The 18,492-nt window shown below is 33.4% G+C and overlaps 1 protein-coding gene across 1 annotated transcript; it reads right to left on the minus strand.

Annotated features, from left to right (window-relative positions):
- Positions 1–524: 524 nt before the first annotated feature.
- LOC134228511 (uncharacterized) lies at positions 525–4,875 on the minus strand. Its single transcript, XM_062710170.1, has 10 exons — positions 4,799–4,875; positions 4,560–4,639; positions 4,242–4,450; positions 3,749–4,019; positions 3,423–3,645; positions 3,240–3,324; positions 2,601–2,907; positions 2,384–2,512; positions 2,135–2,245; positions 525–2,021 (listed from the first exon to the last, which is right to left on the minus strand). Exons 1-10 carry the CDS (start codon positions 4,843–4,845, stop codon positions 1,363–1,365), a joined length of 2,121 nt encoding a protein of 706 aa, XP_062566154.1. The 5' UTR covers positions 4,846–4,875; the 3' UTR covers positions 525–1,362.
- Between the last annotated feature and the right edge of the window lie 13,617 nt (positions 4,876–18,492).

Raw genomic sequence — 18,492 nt, forward strand, 5'->3', positions numbered from 1 at the left:
AGGTTGAAAATACACATAAACATACAAATGTGAGTCTGAACCTTCCTCTCTATATTCTTTTTACTTTATTTTTTGTTTGTTTTTTTCCATCATTTTTTAAAAAAATATATAATTGTTTCTTTATGCACTTTTTTCCCTCAATTTTCTTCAATTATGTATTCTTTATTTTATAATTCTCTTAATATTAATTTATAATACATGTTTTATGAAACTTAAAATACGTACAGTAATTTATTTGTACCTTGATCTCAAATGGAGAGAACTAATATAGGCCCTTGGCCGGCTGTTCAATCCATATTCATATTGTTCACTTTGTATATTATGAATAAAATACTTCTTAAACTGAAAAAACTGTCTTGATTTCATGAAAATAACTAGCTTTAATAGTAATCAATAGTCCTCATGCGAAAATAGTTAGTGTCTGTTAGTATCAGTTATCATTTGTCGTTTGATTTTGTCGTATGACAATAATTATTTTTTAAGCATTCCAATTTACTTTTTTTTTCTCTGGGATAGGTGTTAAGGTACATCCCTGCTTTTGATTATATCTGAGCAATTCAGTTAAAACTGTTTTTAATCTACAAACAAACATCTCATTAAACAGAAAAACACAAGAAAACTTGATGTAATCAAATTATTTTTACTGTTACAGTCCAACATACAGGCATACCCCATAACTTCAATTTTCGTCTCTTGCTGCTATAAGCATACATTTACATTTACATTCACAAAATATATATTAATTTAAAAACATTGTCCATACTTTGCTAAATTATGTCAATATGTATCCTTATGATAAAAATTGTTTATCTTAATGGAATAGATGCAGTGGAGAATATTTTTTTTTACTATTTATACAACATGCCCACCAAATAAAATTAAACACGCCATGACAGAAAGAAATACTTAACCGCATTTTTCTTAATTTTCCTCTGAGCCAAACTTTTAGAATCAATTTAAAAATAAAGATAGACATCTACTGAACAGATTAAAGAGATAAAATTCATATGTCATCACATTAAATTTTAAGCCACGACTAAAAAACTATGGGTACCCCATTAAAACATCATACAGGAAACCTGGCAAATCACATATGTGTCAACATATAAACAAATTAACAACCTTTATGTGTTCAAATCTCTCCAAATAAGAGTGAAATACAACAAATGTATAGAGTTTTACATATTTCACATGCCAGATAGTTCATGGTAAAACTCTCCATTATGGTGAGGTCCAACCGAGTGTACATATATTGTGTGAAGTAAAAGTAGTTTAACTACAGAGCACATTTTGAAACAGTTTAGATGTTACATGTATAAATATAACCTGCATAAAGCATGAGGTAAATAAACAAAAAAAACCTTACAAGTTAGAAAGGTACTGTACCACTTTGCCAATTACAGCTTTTGATCTTGAAACTCTTGGTTTTTTAGAGTTCGGTAGGTTCTCACTAAACACATTGTGAATTCCATTCTGGGGATCTCGCTTGTGGATAACCTGCAGTTTTGTCATAGTTAGAGAGAGGCTAATAAGTTTCTTCAATGTTACAGAAGAAATTACTTTTGCTTTCACAAGTGGATCCAAAGATTCCTTACAACTGTAGTAGGACAAATGAAATATATCATCACTATCACAGTGTGATTTTAGTTTCAGATCAAATAATTTCTGTAGAGAAGAAACATCTGCTATGGCATCGTGGGCTTCATAGGTTTCTCCCAACAGTTTCTGAACAAGATTCTGTTGTCTATAGTTTCCGACATCAGCTTTAGGGATAACTTTTCTTGAAAGCTTCAGAGTATCGATGTATCCTGATACTGTCCCCTCAAAGTCCTTCATAAGGTTATATTTGGTCAGCTGGTGTAGGAGAACAGGTAAATCAAAATTTTGGATATTATGTCCTATCAAAATGGAATCCGGAAACCGCGACAGGAACCTGAGGAAATCCTGAAGTCCTTCAGATGCTGATGTTGACTGTACAGCTTTTCCATTGTGTTTCAAAATGCCTCCAACATATGTGAGACCTGTTTTATGAAAACCATGTTGAATTAATCTGTAAATACTTTGTAATGAACAATAGATGGAAGGAGGACTCAAAAGTTATTTTCTGCTAACATTATAACTTCTTTATACTAACCTGTTGCATCAGATGCAGAAATACTGATGCTGCAGCATCTTGGTTTCATGTATACATTAAATTTTTCTGTACCACAAACACATGCTATCTGAAGGATTTCTGAAGACCTGTCTATATCAAAGAAAGAGTTTTAAATTTTAGCATAAACTGCTCAGCCATCAAATAAAAACTTTTTAAAATAATTGTTGCTAAAAAAAATCTGACAAGGAAAACTTGTTGCCAATATTTGAATTATAAGTGAACACTTACCTAGTCCAGTTGTTTCAAGATCAAAAACTATAAATGAACTGCCTTCTAGGCACACAGACTTCGGCTCCATGCTGATGTCTTCCAAGTCAACTGATTCCTCCAGTCCTATCTTTGAGCTGTATGTTGCACCTATGTGTATTATTTGAAATATTTCAGTTTCTAAACTTATCAATCAGAATTTATTTTAAATTTCTTGTTATTATAAATGAAATAATACCTTCGAGTACAGACTGGGTGGCATCTTTTGATGTTCTTTCATTTTTCAACTGCAGCCGGCGTCGTTTAACACTCTTCTGAGCCTGCGCCAACCTTTGTCTTTTTAATTTTCTGGCTAGTTTAGATGTCAATTTTTCTGTAAACCTTCCAGGGGACAGCTGACATCGTCTATTCAACTGAAATTCACAGCACATTGAATAATTAATAAAACATGCAAGTCTATCAAATTTGCAACCCAAGTTTACAAGATAGACAATCAAAGATACATTGACAAGTAATATAAATTCAAATTGCAACAATTTTCTAAGGAACGCAATACATTAAAAGTGTTATAAAGAAATCTCATTTATAAGAAATTTTTCATGAATCCCCTTAGCAATTTATCTCAATGTTGTTTATATGGATATAAAGAATTTCAGGTTAAGGTCCCAGTGACTTCCTCATATATATGACTTTTTATATAAAAGTCTCGTTGAACCTAAGTATTAAATCTAAAATTAAAATGCTAAAAACGGTAACTCTGCAAAAGAAAACAAAATTAATTAAACTTAACAGAAAATGACAATAACAAAATGAACCAAATTATTAAATAAAAACAACAAAGTATACAACTTGGTAACATTTCAACAATTAATTCTACCTCTGTGATATAATTGTAGCCCTCATTCTTTTGACAAACAGTAGCTGAGACCCTTGTTTTTAAACTCTCAGAACCTCCATAAAATCTGTCATTATTTCATACAAAATTTAGAAATGACACAAAACTTCTTTAATTCCACCTATATTTCTCTCAAAACAAAGGAATAAAATTTGAAGTACTTACAGTCTTTTTGGTGCTTTAGAGGCAACCATGTGGTTAAAATTTTCGTTGTTCTGAGTTGATCCTAGATCTACTAGTTCATCAGCTTTCTGGATATACTTGTTAATCAGGCTTTCCAGAGCTACACGGAGGGGTTGGTCAGAAAGGGGCTTTCCATATGGCAGATTCTTAGGCTTATAATTGGTTTTCTGACTCCTACACCATGTTCCACATTCATCATGCTCACCTTTAACATTAATATTATAATATGATCCTAACATCAAAAGATAAAAATATTCCATGATCATTTTCATATAGATCGTGTTTAGCAAATTTATATTTAAACTTACCATATAAATGGGGAACTATATTTTTCAAGTCCTCAGCAAGCTTAGTGGAGTTCCCTGAATTCTGTTTCACACAGTACATAAAACAACGTTCAATGTGTGAACGTACTCTGTTGTTTTTCAAAACTTTGTAGGTGTTGCCGAGTTCTACGAGGCTCCCCATGAACCCTTTCCTTGTGTGGTTGCTATCCGACTTTTTTGTTATAGTTGGATCAACTGTTGCCCTTACCCTTGCAATAGTGGTTGAATCATTATCCATAACTAAGGTCTGCACCTACACATACAAAAGACAATTTTGAAAATAAATTTGTCAAAAATTTAAAACAGGTTATGTATAACTAAATACAAATTAATTATTCTATATATATTTTAAATTCAAATTATGCTAAATAATATGTATTGACCAATTTGCTAAGAGATATTGCTCGAATCTGGCTAAACTTCTGTTTATACATGTATAATCAAATTAAATTGTTGACTCCAAAAATCTATTTACGCTATGCCCTTGGTCTATGATGCCCTGGAGCATCTCGCATGCCATTGCTGGCTCCATGGACTTAGCTGACCCAGACCAGTTGCGGGGACAGTTGTGCTTTCTTGGAGGGACCCCTTTCATTTCAGCTGACTCGCATATTCTACAACGTTTTCCCATTACCGAAATTCCTATGCATTTCTTTGTTTTCTCACCAATAAGAGATGCATGCCCTATAAAAGTTTAAAATCAGAGAGTCAGACAGGTATTTTCTGTAATTTGATTTTCCTAAATATTCTTTGGCATTCGCAAAAAATTATTTTGATATGAAGAAAGGCTAACCAGTAAGACTGTTGTATGCACAACCTGTTCCCCTTTTTTGCCAGGCCCCATCAAATCCAGCTGTGAGATTGCCATCACTCCTGAAATTAATCATATAATAAAAATCAAACTTATTACACTGGAATTGATTATTTCATTAATCTAAGATGTAACTAATTAGTAAAAATATTCTCTTAAGATTGTGCAGGGGTATGTTTTATTCCTTATACCGTAAGTGATAGGCGGTTTTAATTACTTACAAGCTTATTTCTTCATCGAGATGTTTATTACAACTGTCCTCTGCCATTTTGTTGAGATGAAGTGTAATTTCTCGTTCTCTGGACTTCAAGCTTGCCTGTGTAAGTGTAGGAATGTTCAAAGCAGATAACAATCCATTAATATGAGACTCACCAAATCCTCCATTTATCATGCCTGTAAAATAAATTGCTTATTAAAGGTCTTAAACTTTATGTTCAGTGATTCTAAGAAAAACTTTGTACAATTCAGGATACTTTGGTTATAATTTCAGGAAGTTTTACCTGCAGCTAATTTTGTGTTAACATCCCATGCACTTGCACGGTTGCCTGTCTTATGCTTGCTTCCTGTGGGAACATCATTCACCAGCCCACATTCCATATAGCTACACCTCACCAACAAAACGTGAGCCAATCCAAATTTCTTCTCACCCACACAATCTTTCAGATGGAGAGGGTGGCCACATAACTGACAGGCTTTTAACCCGTCACAAGAACCCCTACAACAATAAGCAATGAGCATATGACATTATGAAAATAAATAATAATTTTCTCTATTTCCTTGTTTACCTCCACAGATCAATAGTTTGTGGTTCATCATTTCTCATGTATTAAGTTAGATAGTAAATCACAGGTACTTGGGTCTTGATTAATAAATATGTATACCTTCTGAATATGTAAAAAAAAGTACATCTTTATAATTCAAGAATCTATTACCTGTGAAAAATGGATTTGAGAGTGGCCATATATTTCCAATAAAAAAATCAAAAATTATATATTTTATTTGTAGTTTCTTACCTAGCTCTACAATTCGTCGACCACAACGCCACCCAAATTCAGTTGCTTCTGCATCTTGTACCTCCTCTTGTTGAGCCACAATACTCCCCGTTTCAATCAAATCTTTGGCGGCTTCGCCACTCGGCTGAGCGCCCGTTTACTCATGGTCAGCATATGGAATAGATAAATCCGTAATGGGTGTAGACTGACTACTGCTGGGCTGCGAATGATGTTCTTCAGTCCATCGTGCTTCCCTGGCCTTCGCTAATTGTTCTAATCGCTCCGCCTTCGTGGCTTTACAAAACTTTCCTTTTATACGCGCCATTATTTTTCATCACCGGATATTAAGCTTGCCGTCTAAAAGTCAAGCCAAAACGGTCAATACGGAACGATAAGCTATACCGATATCGGTTTTGTTATTTATATATACTTATGACGTATGAGTACTAGGGAATTACTTTAACTTGAGTGTGAAATTTTTGGAAATTTAAAACTTTTTTAAAACTGAATGATGGGAGTAAATCTTAATTTCCTGAAATAAAAGAGATCGAATTAAACATTTGTACGAGGGTTGATCCAAAAGTTCGGGGAATTTCTTCATATTTTATTTATTTTTAGTTGGAATTGGTTGAAAAATGCAAATAAAAATATAAACACTTGATGAATATTTTAAATAAAAAAAAAACAGTTTAAATATCTTTGATAGTAACTCTATGGCAGTTACCATAGAAACGGTTATTGGGAAATGCGGGGGAGACATTAACGCGTTTATTTTCATTTTAAGTCTCAATACCTGAAATGAAAATTAAATTATTTCATTATTACGATTCCTTGATCTTTTATAAACTTTCGTGTGAGAGTTTTACTGATTTTACTTGATATTTAGTTTATTAGTTGATGAATTATTGTTTATCTTTAAGTTGTTAGACAACATAAAATTTCGGTCAAGTCATACGTTTGGTGAAAATTCCGGGGTAACTCTAGCTTAAACATGCATATTATTGACAAAGGCTTGGGGAAAATGCATTAAGTTACTGGTTTCCCAGTGGCATAAGAAATTTTAGAAAATAGAACTTCCATGGACGTTGATTAAAGCTGTGGCCGCTTTTTTGAGGCCCTGTTATAAGTGCATATCCCCCTAGACAAAGTAAAAGCGTTAATGGACGTTGTCGGCTGCCATACTGTTCTTGACATTGCTACTGGAATTGGAACAGCATAGGAAAAGATGGGGTGTATTTTGAAATACGATTAGGAAATGAAGATCTGTTGGTGCGAGAGAATACCCAGGCATTTCTTGAGAAAAAAAATGGAGAAACCGACAGCATTTTGTAGAATTATACGTATACAAATTGGACATTAGGGCGAGTTGCTTCTATAACGTGACGTGTCATACCTAATTTGACGTTACGTCGAAGTCTCCCCCGGGTTTCTCAACTCTCCATTTTCAGAAAGCTCGCGTGACTTCATTGGTAATTGGAAATCAGTGAAATGATTGTTGTTTGCTTTCATCAAATCACGATAAAATTTTAGAAAGAAATTCCACGAACATTTGGATGAACCCTCGTATATCTTATAAAATATACAGCGTATTTCTAATGTAACTATATTTCAGATTTAAAGCTTATTTCTCATATAAGGACACATCAGATTTTAATCAGAAAATTAAGTAAAAAAGTTTAAAAAGTGATAAACATAGATCAGATATTTGTAAAACAAAAACAAGCCTTTCTTACAATAAATGATACATATGATAAAAGTCTATCACTAATATAAAGGCATTTATTTTTTTTTCAATATCTAGGCTACTATGTAAAAACAACGAAAAATAGAAAGCAATTAATTAATTACGAGGTCAAATTTGTAACTTGCTTTTTTTTTGACATTTGAAAATGTAATGAACTAATTCCTATAGGTTAAAAGATTGTATTTTTTACCCGTTAAAAATAGTTCATTATATCTTCAAAAAAAGGAAAATATCTAATCCATCCTATGTTTTGTGCCTTAGTTGTATTTTTTTTTATTTACAAACGGAAACGTATGAATTATCAGCATAAACATATTTCAAGAACGATCGCGAGACCTTTATTAAAACCCCTGCATGTGTTTAATAGTACAGTTTCGTTGTTTCATTTTCTTCGTACCTTGTTTAAAAAATTCAATAAAGTAGATTGTGTGGGAGTTGCTCTTCCTTTCCTGTCTTGTTTTCATAAAAAAAAAGAGTATTAATAGTTCCTAATCTGCAGACTGCTGTCATACGAAAATGAATACTGTTTTATTATAAATAGTTTAATTTCATCGTATGACAATAACTATTTATTAAACATTCCAATTTTTTTTCTCTGAAATAGGTGCAAACTTAAGTGTAAAGTTTTCGGAAAGCTGAAACTTTTTAAACTGAAAGACGGGAATGAATCTTTTTTTCCTGAGATGAACTTTAAGAGATTCAATTAAACATTTGTATATCTTAAACATATCCAGCGTATTTCTCATGTAACAATATTTCCAATTTAAAGTTTATTGATCATATCTGGATACATCAGATAAAAAAAAACAATTCTCTTAAATTAATATTTCATATATAAAGCCTATCTCTAATATAAAAAAAAGGCTCCAGATATAAAAACTGTCTCTTATAAAATGATAATAATATATAAGTGGATACACATTTAATCTGTAAAAGTGCATTCATGGATACACACTTTGAACGTTTGTTATGTAAAAAAGATATTATTTATTAGCCATACATGCATTCTTGATATTGTCTTTTTTTTTTTTACAACCTTGAATATATTGAGCTGATTTTTTGACTTGAACTTGATGAGATTTAAATCAAGTTTAATTTTTGTTTCTTGTCGATGCTTTTAAAAAAAAAATTGTGGAATTTTAAATTTTTAGAGGCGACCTAAGGCCTGTACAACAGGTACCACCGAGCGAGCGCTCACGAATATTTCTGTAGGAGGTATGCAGATTTTTAAGAGCGCTCGCAAACGTTCGCCCAGTTTAACAGGTCTCAGGTTTCCCCTGCAGGTTGGGGACCAGTATTATTGATACAATACTCTAAGAATGCTTGTTATTTTAGATTCTTCTAATTCTAAGATATTCAGCACGATAAATTACTTCTGAATAACATTGATCTTATTGTTTCAAATTTAGAGCAGTGGACCGATGGACCTTACAAAATCGATGCAAAAGATCCGTCCTGCAGTAACTGGTTACGATTTGTCAAGTCCCCCTCCAAATATCAACAGGAAAATTTCATCCCTATCACGTGTGAGGGCATCATCTCCTTTATGAAGTCACGTGACGTAGAACCGGGTGAAGAGCTTCTGGTCTGGTATGGGGATGAATACAGGAGGTTTTTAGGCGTAAACCGCATACATCCCGGTAATTAAAGAATATAGTAGATGTTATGGTTAATCTTTTTTTCTGTCCGGGTGTTTAAACAATCTAATTATCACGTAATTTTACTATATATAATGTGACCTTTAAAACAATTTTTATTACATGCTATTGTTTCTTGGGAGGTTTTAAGGCGTAAACCACATATACCTTGTGATATATAATTAAGCAATTTATTTATAACATGCTTTCATTTTTATCACATGCATACAATAACAAAAAAAAATATTTTTGTAAAATTTCCCTAATATGCATTTCCTTTATAAAAAATATATATATTTAATCACCTTTGATAAAGAGTAAGATTTTTTATTTATTTATTTATTTTTTTGCTTTCTACAAATCTGATTTTAAACTTTTAGATAAAAAAACTGCGCATTAAATATGGAAAATATATTTTTGCAGTGTATCAAAATTGTTAATTTCTAATTTTATCCATAAACATTATGTTCCTTTGTTATTCAAACTAAAATAAGGTTTGGCCTAGGTTTGCTTATGCTCGTTAGAAAATATTCCATTGCTACATATACCACGACGCAAAAATGAGAATACATTCCCTTCAAATGTGTATTGAATTTGGATACAGCAGATCAAATTTTATAATTTTTTTAGAGCATGCAGGATTTAAAGCAACAACTCATAGTGTATATGTGGTGTTTCAAATTTGAGGATGATATAATTTTTCTCTTGTCCTTTCCTGCAGAAGTTGATCTCAACGGTTCATTTGAATTTCGTGCCAATGTTTTGACATTTGACATTTGCCGACAATGAAAGGCTCATTTTTGATAATTGGACACCAGTGACGTATCAGAACTGGAATCCTAACGATGAGGGCGAGACAGCAGTTGACCCAATCTTTGGCCTCCTTTTGACTTATCATATCGACGGCGGGTGGCGCTGGGTGACTGAGAGAAACTACACGTACTACACAGGAGAAGTCGGACTAAAACTCCCCTTTATTTGTGAGGATTCGCCGTTCTATTTGGATCTTGAAGAGTGTTCTGTTACATCATGTTTCATTTTCTTTTAATTAAAAAAAAAATTGTAACCATTATCTTTCTTTATATAATTTCATTGAGAGGGTGTAAAAAGTTCTAAATCATTAAATGGAGTCTTCTCAAGTTAACGTCGGATCGTATATTCGTCTCCTCGGAAGAGATCTAGATTTATCCTCATGTTTTAAATAAACTATGAATAACATACACACAAAGACAGACTGTGCATTATATTGTGGTATTTTGTTATCTTCCCAAGGAAACTTACGCTGTGATCTCTTTTCACCATACATACAAAAATTTCATTAATTTCTATCCGTAATCCAAAAAGAGGCAAATATATTTTGCTGTGACGGTCGATCCATCTGTCTGTTTGTTTGTGATTTTTTTCCTGATTTATCTGTAAGTGGGGAAATCAATTAGCCCTGATTACAGCCTTTAATTGGTTTGAGCTATGGATTTCATATTCCACAGATGTATATAATATGAAAGGACCTATCCTTTGGTATATTTTTTTTTCCTTATTTTGAATTTCATTTTGAAATTTAAGCCTGGGTCAAATTAGCTATGGCTTTAATTTTTCACTCCTGTATTCCACGTGTAAAAACTTTTCCAGGCGTACATATATTTTTGACATTCTGACTGATCATTATGTTTGACTCACTTTTGGAGAAATTTTAAAAATGTTAATCTTAGCCATAACTATTGAAGGGTTAAATCAAGTGATATCATACTCCTCAATAATGACCTTTGACCTTGAACTGATGGCTTTGACCAACTTTTTAAAAACGTTAACTTTAACCGTATCTCCTGAATTATTAGTGCTAGGGGATTACTGTTTTATTGGTATATTTCCTGGCGTAAGAGCTTCTCTGGAATACCAATATATATTTTTAGTTTTATCCTTTTATTCGTGCCTCAGACTTTAACTTCTTTTGAAAAAAAAAACTGGTCAGAATTTGGTAATGTTTGATTCCGTGACTTTTATATTTCACCTGTGTAGCCTTTCTGAAATTCCTTTGCGCATCATTATTATTGACTCTTTGACCTTGTCCAGTTTGGTCTACTTTTGAAAATCTCTGACTTTTGTTATTATTATTGAATTGTTGCTGCTTTTATGATTTTTATTTCTCGAAGGTAGACTCATTTTGAGTTTTCTTTTTGTACAAAAAATAATTAATCTCTTGACCTTGGTATTTGACCTGCTTACGGCCGCATTCATCATAAGCTGCAGTATGAGACCACCTTTGTCTCAGAAAAACATCTTGAATCTTTATCATTAGTTCCGATAACAATTCCGATTCATTTAGCTAAAAATCCAAAGTTGTAGTCTACATTTTTTTCAATTTATGTACAATGGTCTACACATCTCATTGTAGAGAAAAACTTAACACATATATCGATTTTTGTGTCATTACTTAAGTAATGAATTAGTTTTTTAATAGATGTAGTCTTATAAATGCAAAGATATCTGCAAACATATTTAGTAATACGCCAGCGCGCGTTATGAAAATTCGTTTGCACAGATCGTTGCAGATATTGGACTACATCTTTCAAAAAATAATGAATCAGTTCTCATATATTTACTTCTTCTCACTACTTGTCTTGTTCTTCAAATTTAATTTATTATTTAGAACTATTTAGAATACTTGAATTATCTTTAACGTAAGTAACAATCAATTTAAATAATCATTTTTTTTATTTTCGCTTATGACTTTGCATTTGCACGGCATTGAACGTTTTTGACGTCAGAATAAAACACCTATTACACATTGTAACCTTTGACCCCCGTTATGTGTTATGGTGCTTTGAAATAAAAAAAAGAAAAATTGCAGTCGATATAAGTTTACTATGACGTATCTTGTGCATTCAAGAGCAGAAAAATCTTCTTCTTTTTTTTCTTTTTCAAATGATAATCTGTACCAATAAAAGATATTGATCTTCAGAAAATGTGATTTTTTTTACTTTAAGCTCAGAATCTAGTATCATTGCGTTTCTTGCCGCACGTAAAATTCAAGCTATTTAAATATATTTATGGTATAATTAGATTTGTGGAAAGAAATATTTAGCACGTCTGACTTCAACTGTTTAGCTTATTTTCTCCATGATATTAAAAATAACAATATCAGTTTAAGCGGGTTTTGTATAGTAGATTAATGGGAAATAAATGATTGCGCCCATGAGAAAAGGGTCCTTATGGCAATTTTTACACATTTTCAGTTCTTCATGAATTTTGAAAGAGTAAGATTAGAAGTTGTCAAATATGAATTTTTATGGTCCTATATCTACTCTAAGTAGGTTTTTTCTTCATTTTTATCTAAGATACTTTAACAGGTTCATAATGACGTCGTGTGTTTTTCAACAACGTCAAACGTTTTTAGAGTGAACATAAACTAATTTTGTTCTGTAATTTTACTACGGTAGTTAATAGTTGTATAATTATGTATTAAATATTTACCAGTACATATTATTTTTATCTGATTGTCTCATTTAATTGTTGTGAGATGTGTTGTATTTGTATTGTTTCATCTTGTATATTATTAGTAACATTTAGTTTCTTGAACATTCCAGAGTGGTCAACATGTTTGGTCATTTTATCTAGAACATTCTTAAATTTTGTGTATGTCCAGATTGTTCCAGTAATATCATGTTTTAACAATTTCTAGAATATTCTAGATTTATATTACTGTATAAATACCCTGTCAATTCGATGCATAATAATACTTTGTCGTATAAGCACTATTGAGATATAACTGGGATATATATTTTCACTGGGACATTGTGTGCAGAAACGGACACTCTGATGTATGTGTTTTTAGATTCTTGCTAAGTTTGTACTTTGTGTTTCATATACTTATTATATATTACTGTAAATAGATTATTGTTAAGTTTAAATTTTGTTATTGATCTTTGCTGGCATTTAGGGTTATTCTGACCCATAACAGAATTGGGGGCTCGTCCGGGATAAAGAATTTCTTGCACTTTTGCAGTTTATTGTCAGAATTTTTGTTAATTGAACCTTAAATTTAATTATAAGCCAGCAGAAATCAACATGGTGTTTTTGGTCACAGACTTTCTTAGTTCACCAAGTGTTCAGGTTTTTGATACGTTAAAAAAGGATGACTTGATCGCATTAGGTTTGCATTTTGGGTTAGATGTTAAATCCTCTCAGAAAAAGCAAGACATTAGAATTAAGGTTGCAAACAAACTAGTAGAAGAAAACATCTTTGAAAAATACGATCTTCCAGAATATACAGTTAAATCAGAGTTAGGCTCTTATAAAATGGCAGAATATCAGTTTCAATTAGAGTTAGAGAAAATGCGATTTGAAAGAGAAAAATTAGAAAGAGAAAGAGAAGAACGAGAGAGTGAACGAAAATTTGAATTAGACAAATTAGAAAGACAAGAGCGAGAAAGAGAAAGACAAGAGCGAGAAAGAGAGCGTGAAATGAACTTTGAATTAGAGAAATTAAAATTACAGAACCAACCAGAACCGTCAGTTGTCAAAACTGAATTTGATGCAGCAAAAAATATCAGATTAGTTCCAAAATTTCAAGAAAAATCTGTAGACAAATATTTTCCACAATTCGAAAAGGTCGCAGAGAATCTTAAATGGCCACGAAATGTTTGGTCAACAATGTTACAAAGTGTACTGGTTGGAAAAGCGGCTGAGATATACTCTGCACTAGGGGTAGTTGAGAGTTCATACTATGAGAAGGTCAAAGCAGCAATATTAAAAGCCTATGAATTAGTACCTGAAGCGTATAGACAAAAGTTCAGAAAGTATAGAAAGTTTGATAATCAAACATTTGTTGAATTTTCACGAGAGAAAGAAGATTTATTCGATCACTGGTTTAGATCTAACAAACTTGATAAAACTTTTGCTAATTTGCGCCAAGTCATCCTGGTAGAAGAGTTTAAGGAATGTGTTCCTCAAGATTTGAAAACACATTTAGAAGATAAGAATGTGAAAACTCTTGAAGAGGCAGCAGTCATATCTGATACTTATGCTCTGTCTCATAAAAAGAATTTTGTTTCAAGATCTCAGACTAGCAGTAATTCTACCAATTCAGACACATATAAAAAGAGTGGTTCAGGGTCTCAGTCTTTCACAAGTTCCCAGTCTCCATCCCAAGGTGGTTTTAAGTCCGGTTCAGGACGTGTTGAAGGATCGTCTGGAATAGGGTCGCTTCCTACTTGTAGTTATTGTAAGAAAAAGGGTCATCTGATCAGTGAATGCTTTAAACTTAAGAGAAAAAATGATTTTGATAAAACTCAACCACATGCTTGTGCGGCAGTTAGAGGTGATAGAGAAGCGTTAGTTTCGATTTGTTCTGACACTCCTGATGTCCAGGGTTCACAGTCCAGTTCTATTTATTCTATGGAGGATTATAAGCCCTTTATGTCTCAGGGATTTGTTTCACTCGGTGACTCTAGCGAAATAAAACCTGTCCAGATTTTGAGAGATACTGGTGCTGCACAGACGTTATTGTTAGAGGGCGTGCTTCCTTTGTCTGAGCAGACTTCTACTGGTGTGTCAGTTTTATTACAGGGTGTGGAGCTAGGCGTCATTGATGTTCCCCTGCATAGAATTAGTTTGAAGTCAGATTTAGTTACTGGACCTGTTATCGTAGGTGTTCGACCTACTCTTCCCGTTCCAGGCATTTCTTTGTTGCTAGGCAACGATCTGGCTGGTGGAAAAGTTGTACCAGATCCTATAGTTTGTGAGAAGATCACTCCAGATGTCATGTATAATGATGAAGATGATGACATTTATCCAGCCTGTGCTGGCGATGGCCAGAAGACGAGAAATGGAGGCAGACCATATTCAAGCCTTTGTCGAGACGAATTCCTCTGTTGATATTGATTTGAATGACACTTTCTTATCTGACCTTAATGGCACTCAAACAAACATGGAACCACACAATATCAAGAAGCAAGAGAAGAAAGAACTGTTACCAAAATTTGGTGGTGAGGATGATGAGTTGCATCCACTAGTTAGCAAAGGCAAGGACATCCTCAGCCGAGAACGTTTACTTTCTGAACAACATAAAGACCCAGATATCATTCAACTTAGTAAGAGGGCACTTCCACCAGAAGAGGCTACTAAAGTTGGAGAATGCTTCTATATGAAAGATGGCATCCTTATGCGAAAATGGCGACCACCTGATGCTTCTCCAGATGAAGTGTGGCGTGTTGTTCACCAGATAGTGGTCCCAGCTGCTTATCGTCGAGATGTCATGAGTTTAGCTCACGATACACCTATGGCTGGTCATTTAGGTATCAATAAGACTTATAATAGGATTTTGAGTAATTTTTATTGGCCTAAGCTAAGAAAGGATGTTTCGAAGTTTTGCAAGTCATGCCATGTCTGTCAGATGGTAGGTAAACCAAATCAGAAGATACCATCTGCTCCTCTCCAACCCATTCCAGCTTTTGAAGAACCGTTTAGTCGAGTATTAGTGGATTGTGTAGGACCTTTGCCTAGGACCAGATCTGGAAACCAGTATTTACTTACCATTATGTGTACATCCACTCGATTTCCTGAAGCCATACCTCTAAGGAATATAAAGGCAAAGAGCATAGTTAAGGCCCTAACCAAGTTTTTCAGTTTTGTAGGAGCACCCAAGGCAATTCAGTCGGATCAAGGCTCAAATTTTATGTCGGGGTTGTTCCAGCAAGTCATGCATGAGTTGGGTATAAGGCAATATAGATCAACTGCTTATCATCCTGAGTCCCAGGGAGCGCTAGAACGTTTTCATCAAACCCTAAAAACAATGCTGAAGACCCATTGTTACCAATATGAAAAAGACTGGGACGAAGGGGTTCATCTTGTGCTATTTGCTGCACGAGAAGCAGTCCAGGAGTCTCTTGGGTTCAGTCCTTTTGAATTGGTGTTCGGTCATACGGTTAGGGGTCCTTTGAAATTGTTGAAGGAAAAGTGGCTGACTGAGACTAGTGATCTTAATCTTTTAGATTATGTGTCTGATTTCAAAGAAAAACTTTACAATGCTTGTGAATTAGCACAAGAAAATTTGAAGAATTCTCAGATGAAAATGAAAATGTGGTATGACAAAGATGCCAGAAATAGGGTGTTTAAACCAGGTGATAAGGTTCTTGTATTTTTACCTATTCCTGGTCATCCTTTACAGGCCAGATTTTATGGTCCTTATGAAATTGAAAGCAAGATCAGTGATGTAAACTATGTAGTTAAGACACCAGGTCGACGTAAAGAGAAACGGGTTTGTCACATTAACATGTTAAAAGAGTATTTTGAAAGGTGTGACCGAAATTCTGTAAAACCAGTTTCCACTTTAGCCAATGCTAAGACTGTTCAAAATTATATTGAAAGTGATACGAGTGTAGAAATGAATGAGAAAGATTGTAATCAGAGTGTTCGTTTGAAAAACTCAGAAATTTTGGCTGATTTTGATGCCAAACTTGGACATTTGAACATTCACCAAAAAGAACAAGTTAAAAACTTGATGAATGAGTATCATAAAATCTTCTCGGATGTTCCAAAGAAAACTAATGCAGCTTGTCATGATGTTATAGTTGGCGACGCTCTGCCTATCAAACAACATCCGTACCGTCTGAATCCAATAAAATTGCAGTACCTAAGAAGGGAAGTGCAGTACATGTTGGACAATGACATTGTTGAACCTAATAAAAGTGATTGGAGCTCACAGTGTATTCTTGTACCAAAACAGGACGGTTCTTACCGATTATGTACAGACTTTAGAAAGGTGAATTCTGTTACCAAATTTGATTCATATCCAATACCTAGAATCGATGATTGTATTGACAACATTGGAAATGCGAAATTTGTCAGTAAATTTGACCTGTTGAAAGGCTACTGGCAAGTGCCGTTAACAAAAAGAGCAAAAGAAATATCTGCTTTTGCTACACCAGATGGACTTTACCAGTATAAAGTAATGCCTTTTGGCATGAAAAACGCACCGGCTACATTCGAAAGGATGATACACTCCCTTCTTCAAGACCTTGAGGGATGCGAGGCCTACACTGATGATGTCGTCATATACAGCAACACATGGGACGAACATCTCCGAATCATGCGTGCTTTATTTGACATTTTAGCTAAAGCAAACTTAACTGTGAATCTTGAGAAGAGCGAATTTTGTCATGTTTATGTAGAGTATTTAGGTCATAAAGTAGGTCAAGGTTATGTTACACCCATAATGGCTAAAGTGAAAGCTATTTCAAAGATCCCGATTCCTACAAACAAGGAAGAATTAATGAGGTTTTTGGGCATGGCTGGGTTTTACAGAAAATTTTGTCCAAATTTTTCCTCAGTAGTTAGTCCACTTACAAATCTTTTACAAAAGAGGGTTAACTTTGAATGGACAAAGGACTGTGAAAAATCCTTTCATAAAATCAAATCTATCCTGATGAGCAACCCAGTTCTGTCAACTCCAGATTTTTCTAAGCAATTTAAGCTTACTGTTGACGCTAGTGATGTTGGAATCGGGGCAGCTTTGTTTCAAGAACATAGTGATAATGCAGATAGAGTTGTTTCTTATTTTTCAAAGAAACTTACAAAATGTCAACGAAATTATTATACTATTGAAAAAGAATGCCTTGCTTTGTTGTTAGCTTTACAGCATTTTGATGTTTATTTGAATGTTACTTTGCATCCAATTCTTGTGTATACTGATCACAACCCCCTGACATTTTTGCATAAATTGTCAAATAAGAATCAAAGACTGACTAGATGGAGTTTGTTGTTACAGGAATACAACATAACAATTAAGCATATCAAAGGCAAAGACAATGTTATTGCAGATGCCTTGTCAAGAGTATCGTAAACATACTAAATTTTGTATTAATGTACCTATGTTTTAATATCATAAGTTTTCATTGACATTCAAACTTTTTAAGGGGGGAGGTGTTTTGAGATGTGTTGTATTTGTATTGTTTCATCTTGTATATTATTAGTAACATTTAGTTTCTTGAACATTCCAGAGTGGTCAACATGTTTGGTCATTTTATCTAGAACATTCTTAAATTTTGTGTATGTCCAGATTGTTCCAGTAATATCATGTTTTAACAATTTCTAGAATATTCTAGATTTATATTACTGTATAAATACCCTGTCAATTCGATGCATAATAATACTTTGTCGTATAAGCACTATTGAGATATAACTGGGATATATATTTTCACTGAGACATTGTGTGCAGAAACGGACACTCTGATGTATGTGTTTTTAGATTCTTGCTAAGTTTGTACTTTATGTTTCATATACTTATTATATATTACTGTAAATAGATTATTGTTAAGTTTAAATTTTGTTATTGATCTTTGCTGGCATTTAGGGTTATTCTGACCCATAACATAATAAATACTAATTATTTAATAATTATATGTGACGCGCCAAGCAAAAACCTCCCTTATGTCTATTATGACGTAACGTCAAAAGACGCGTCTAAAGTCAACAAGGTAAATGCAACGTAAAAACGTCTCCTTGAGAGAAACTCTCTGCAATAGAACAGGGGGTGTTGTTTTCTC

This window comes from Saccostrea cucullata, unplaced genomic scaffold (genome assembly GCF_032062105.1).
Source record: "Saccostrea cucullata isolate Sc308-1 unplaced genomic scaffold, CSIRO_AGI_Scuc_v1 ctg4921, whole genome shotgun sequence".
NCBI classification, from domain to species: Eukaryota; Metazoa; Mollusca; class Bivalvia; order Ostreida; family Ostreidae; genus Saccostrea; species Saccostrea cuccullata.

Bases quoted from the DNA above. Each gene is read 5' to 3' on its own strand.
- LOC134228511 (XM_062710170.1), bottom strand. From the start codon at position 4,845: ATGGCAGAGGACAGTTGTAATAAACATCTCGATGAAGAAATAAGCTT. The intron at 3,325-3,422 runs GTAAGTACTTCA...AAATAATGACAG, and splicing joins TCTAAAGCACCAAAAAGACT to ATTTTATGGAGGTTCTGAGA. The intron at 2,513-2,600 runs GTATTATTTCAT...TAATACACATAG, and splicing joins CACCCAGTCTGTACTCGAAG to GTGCAACATACAGCTCAAAG.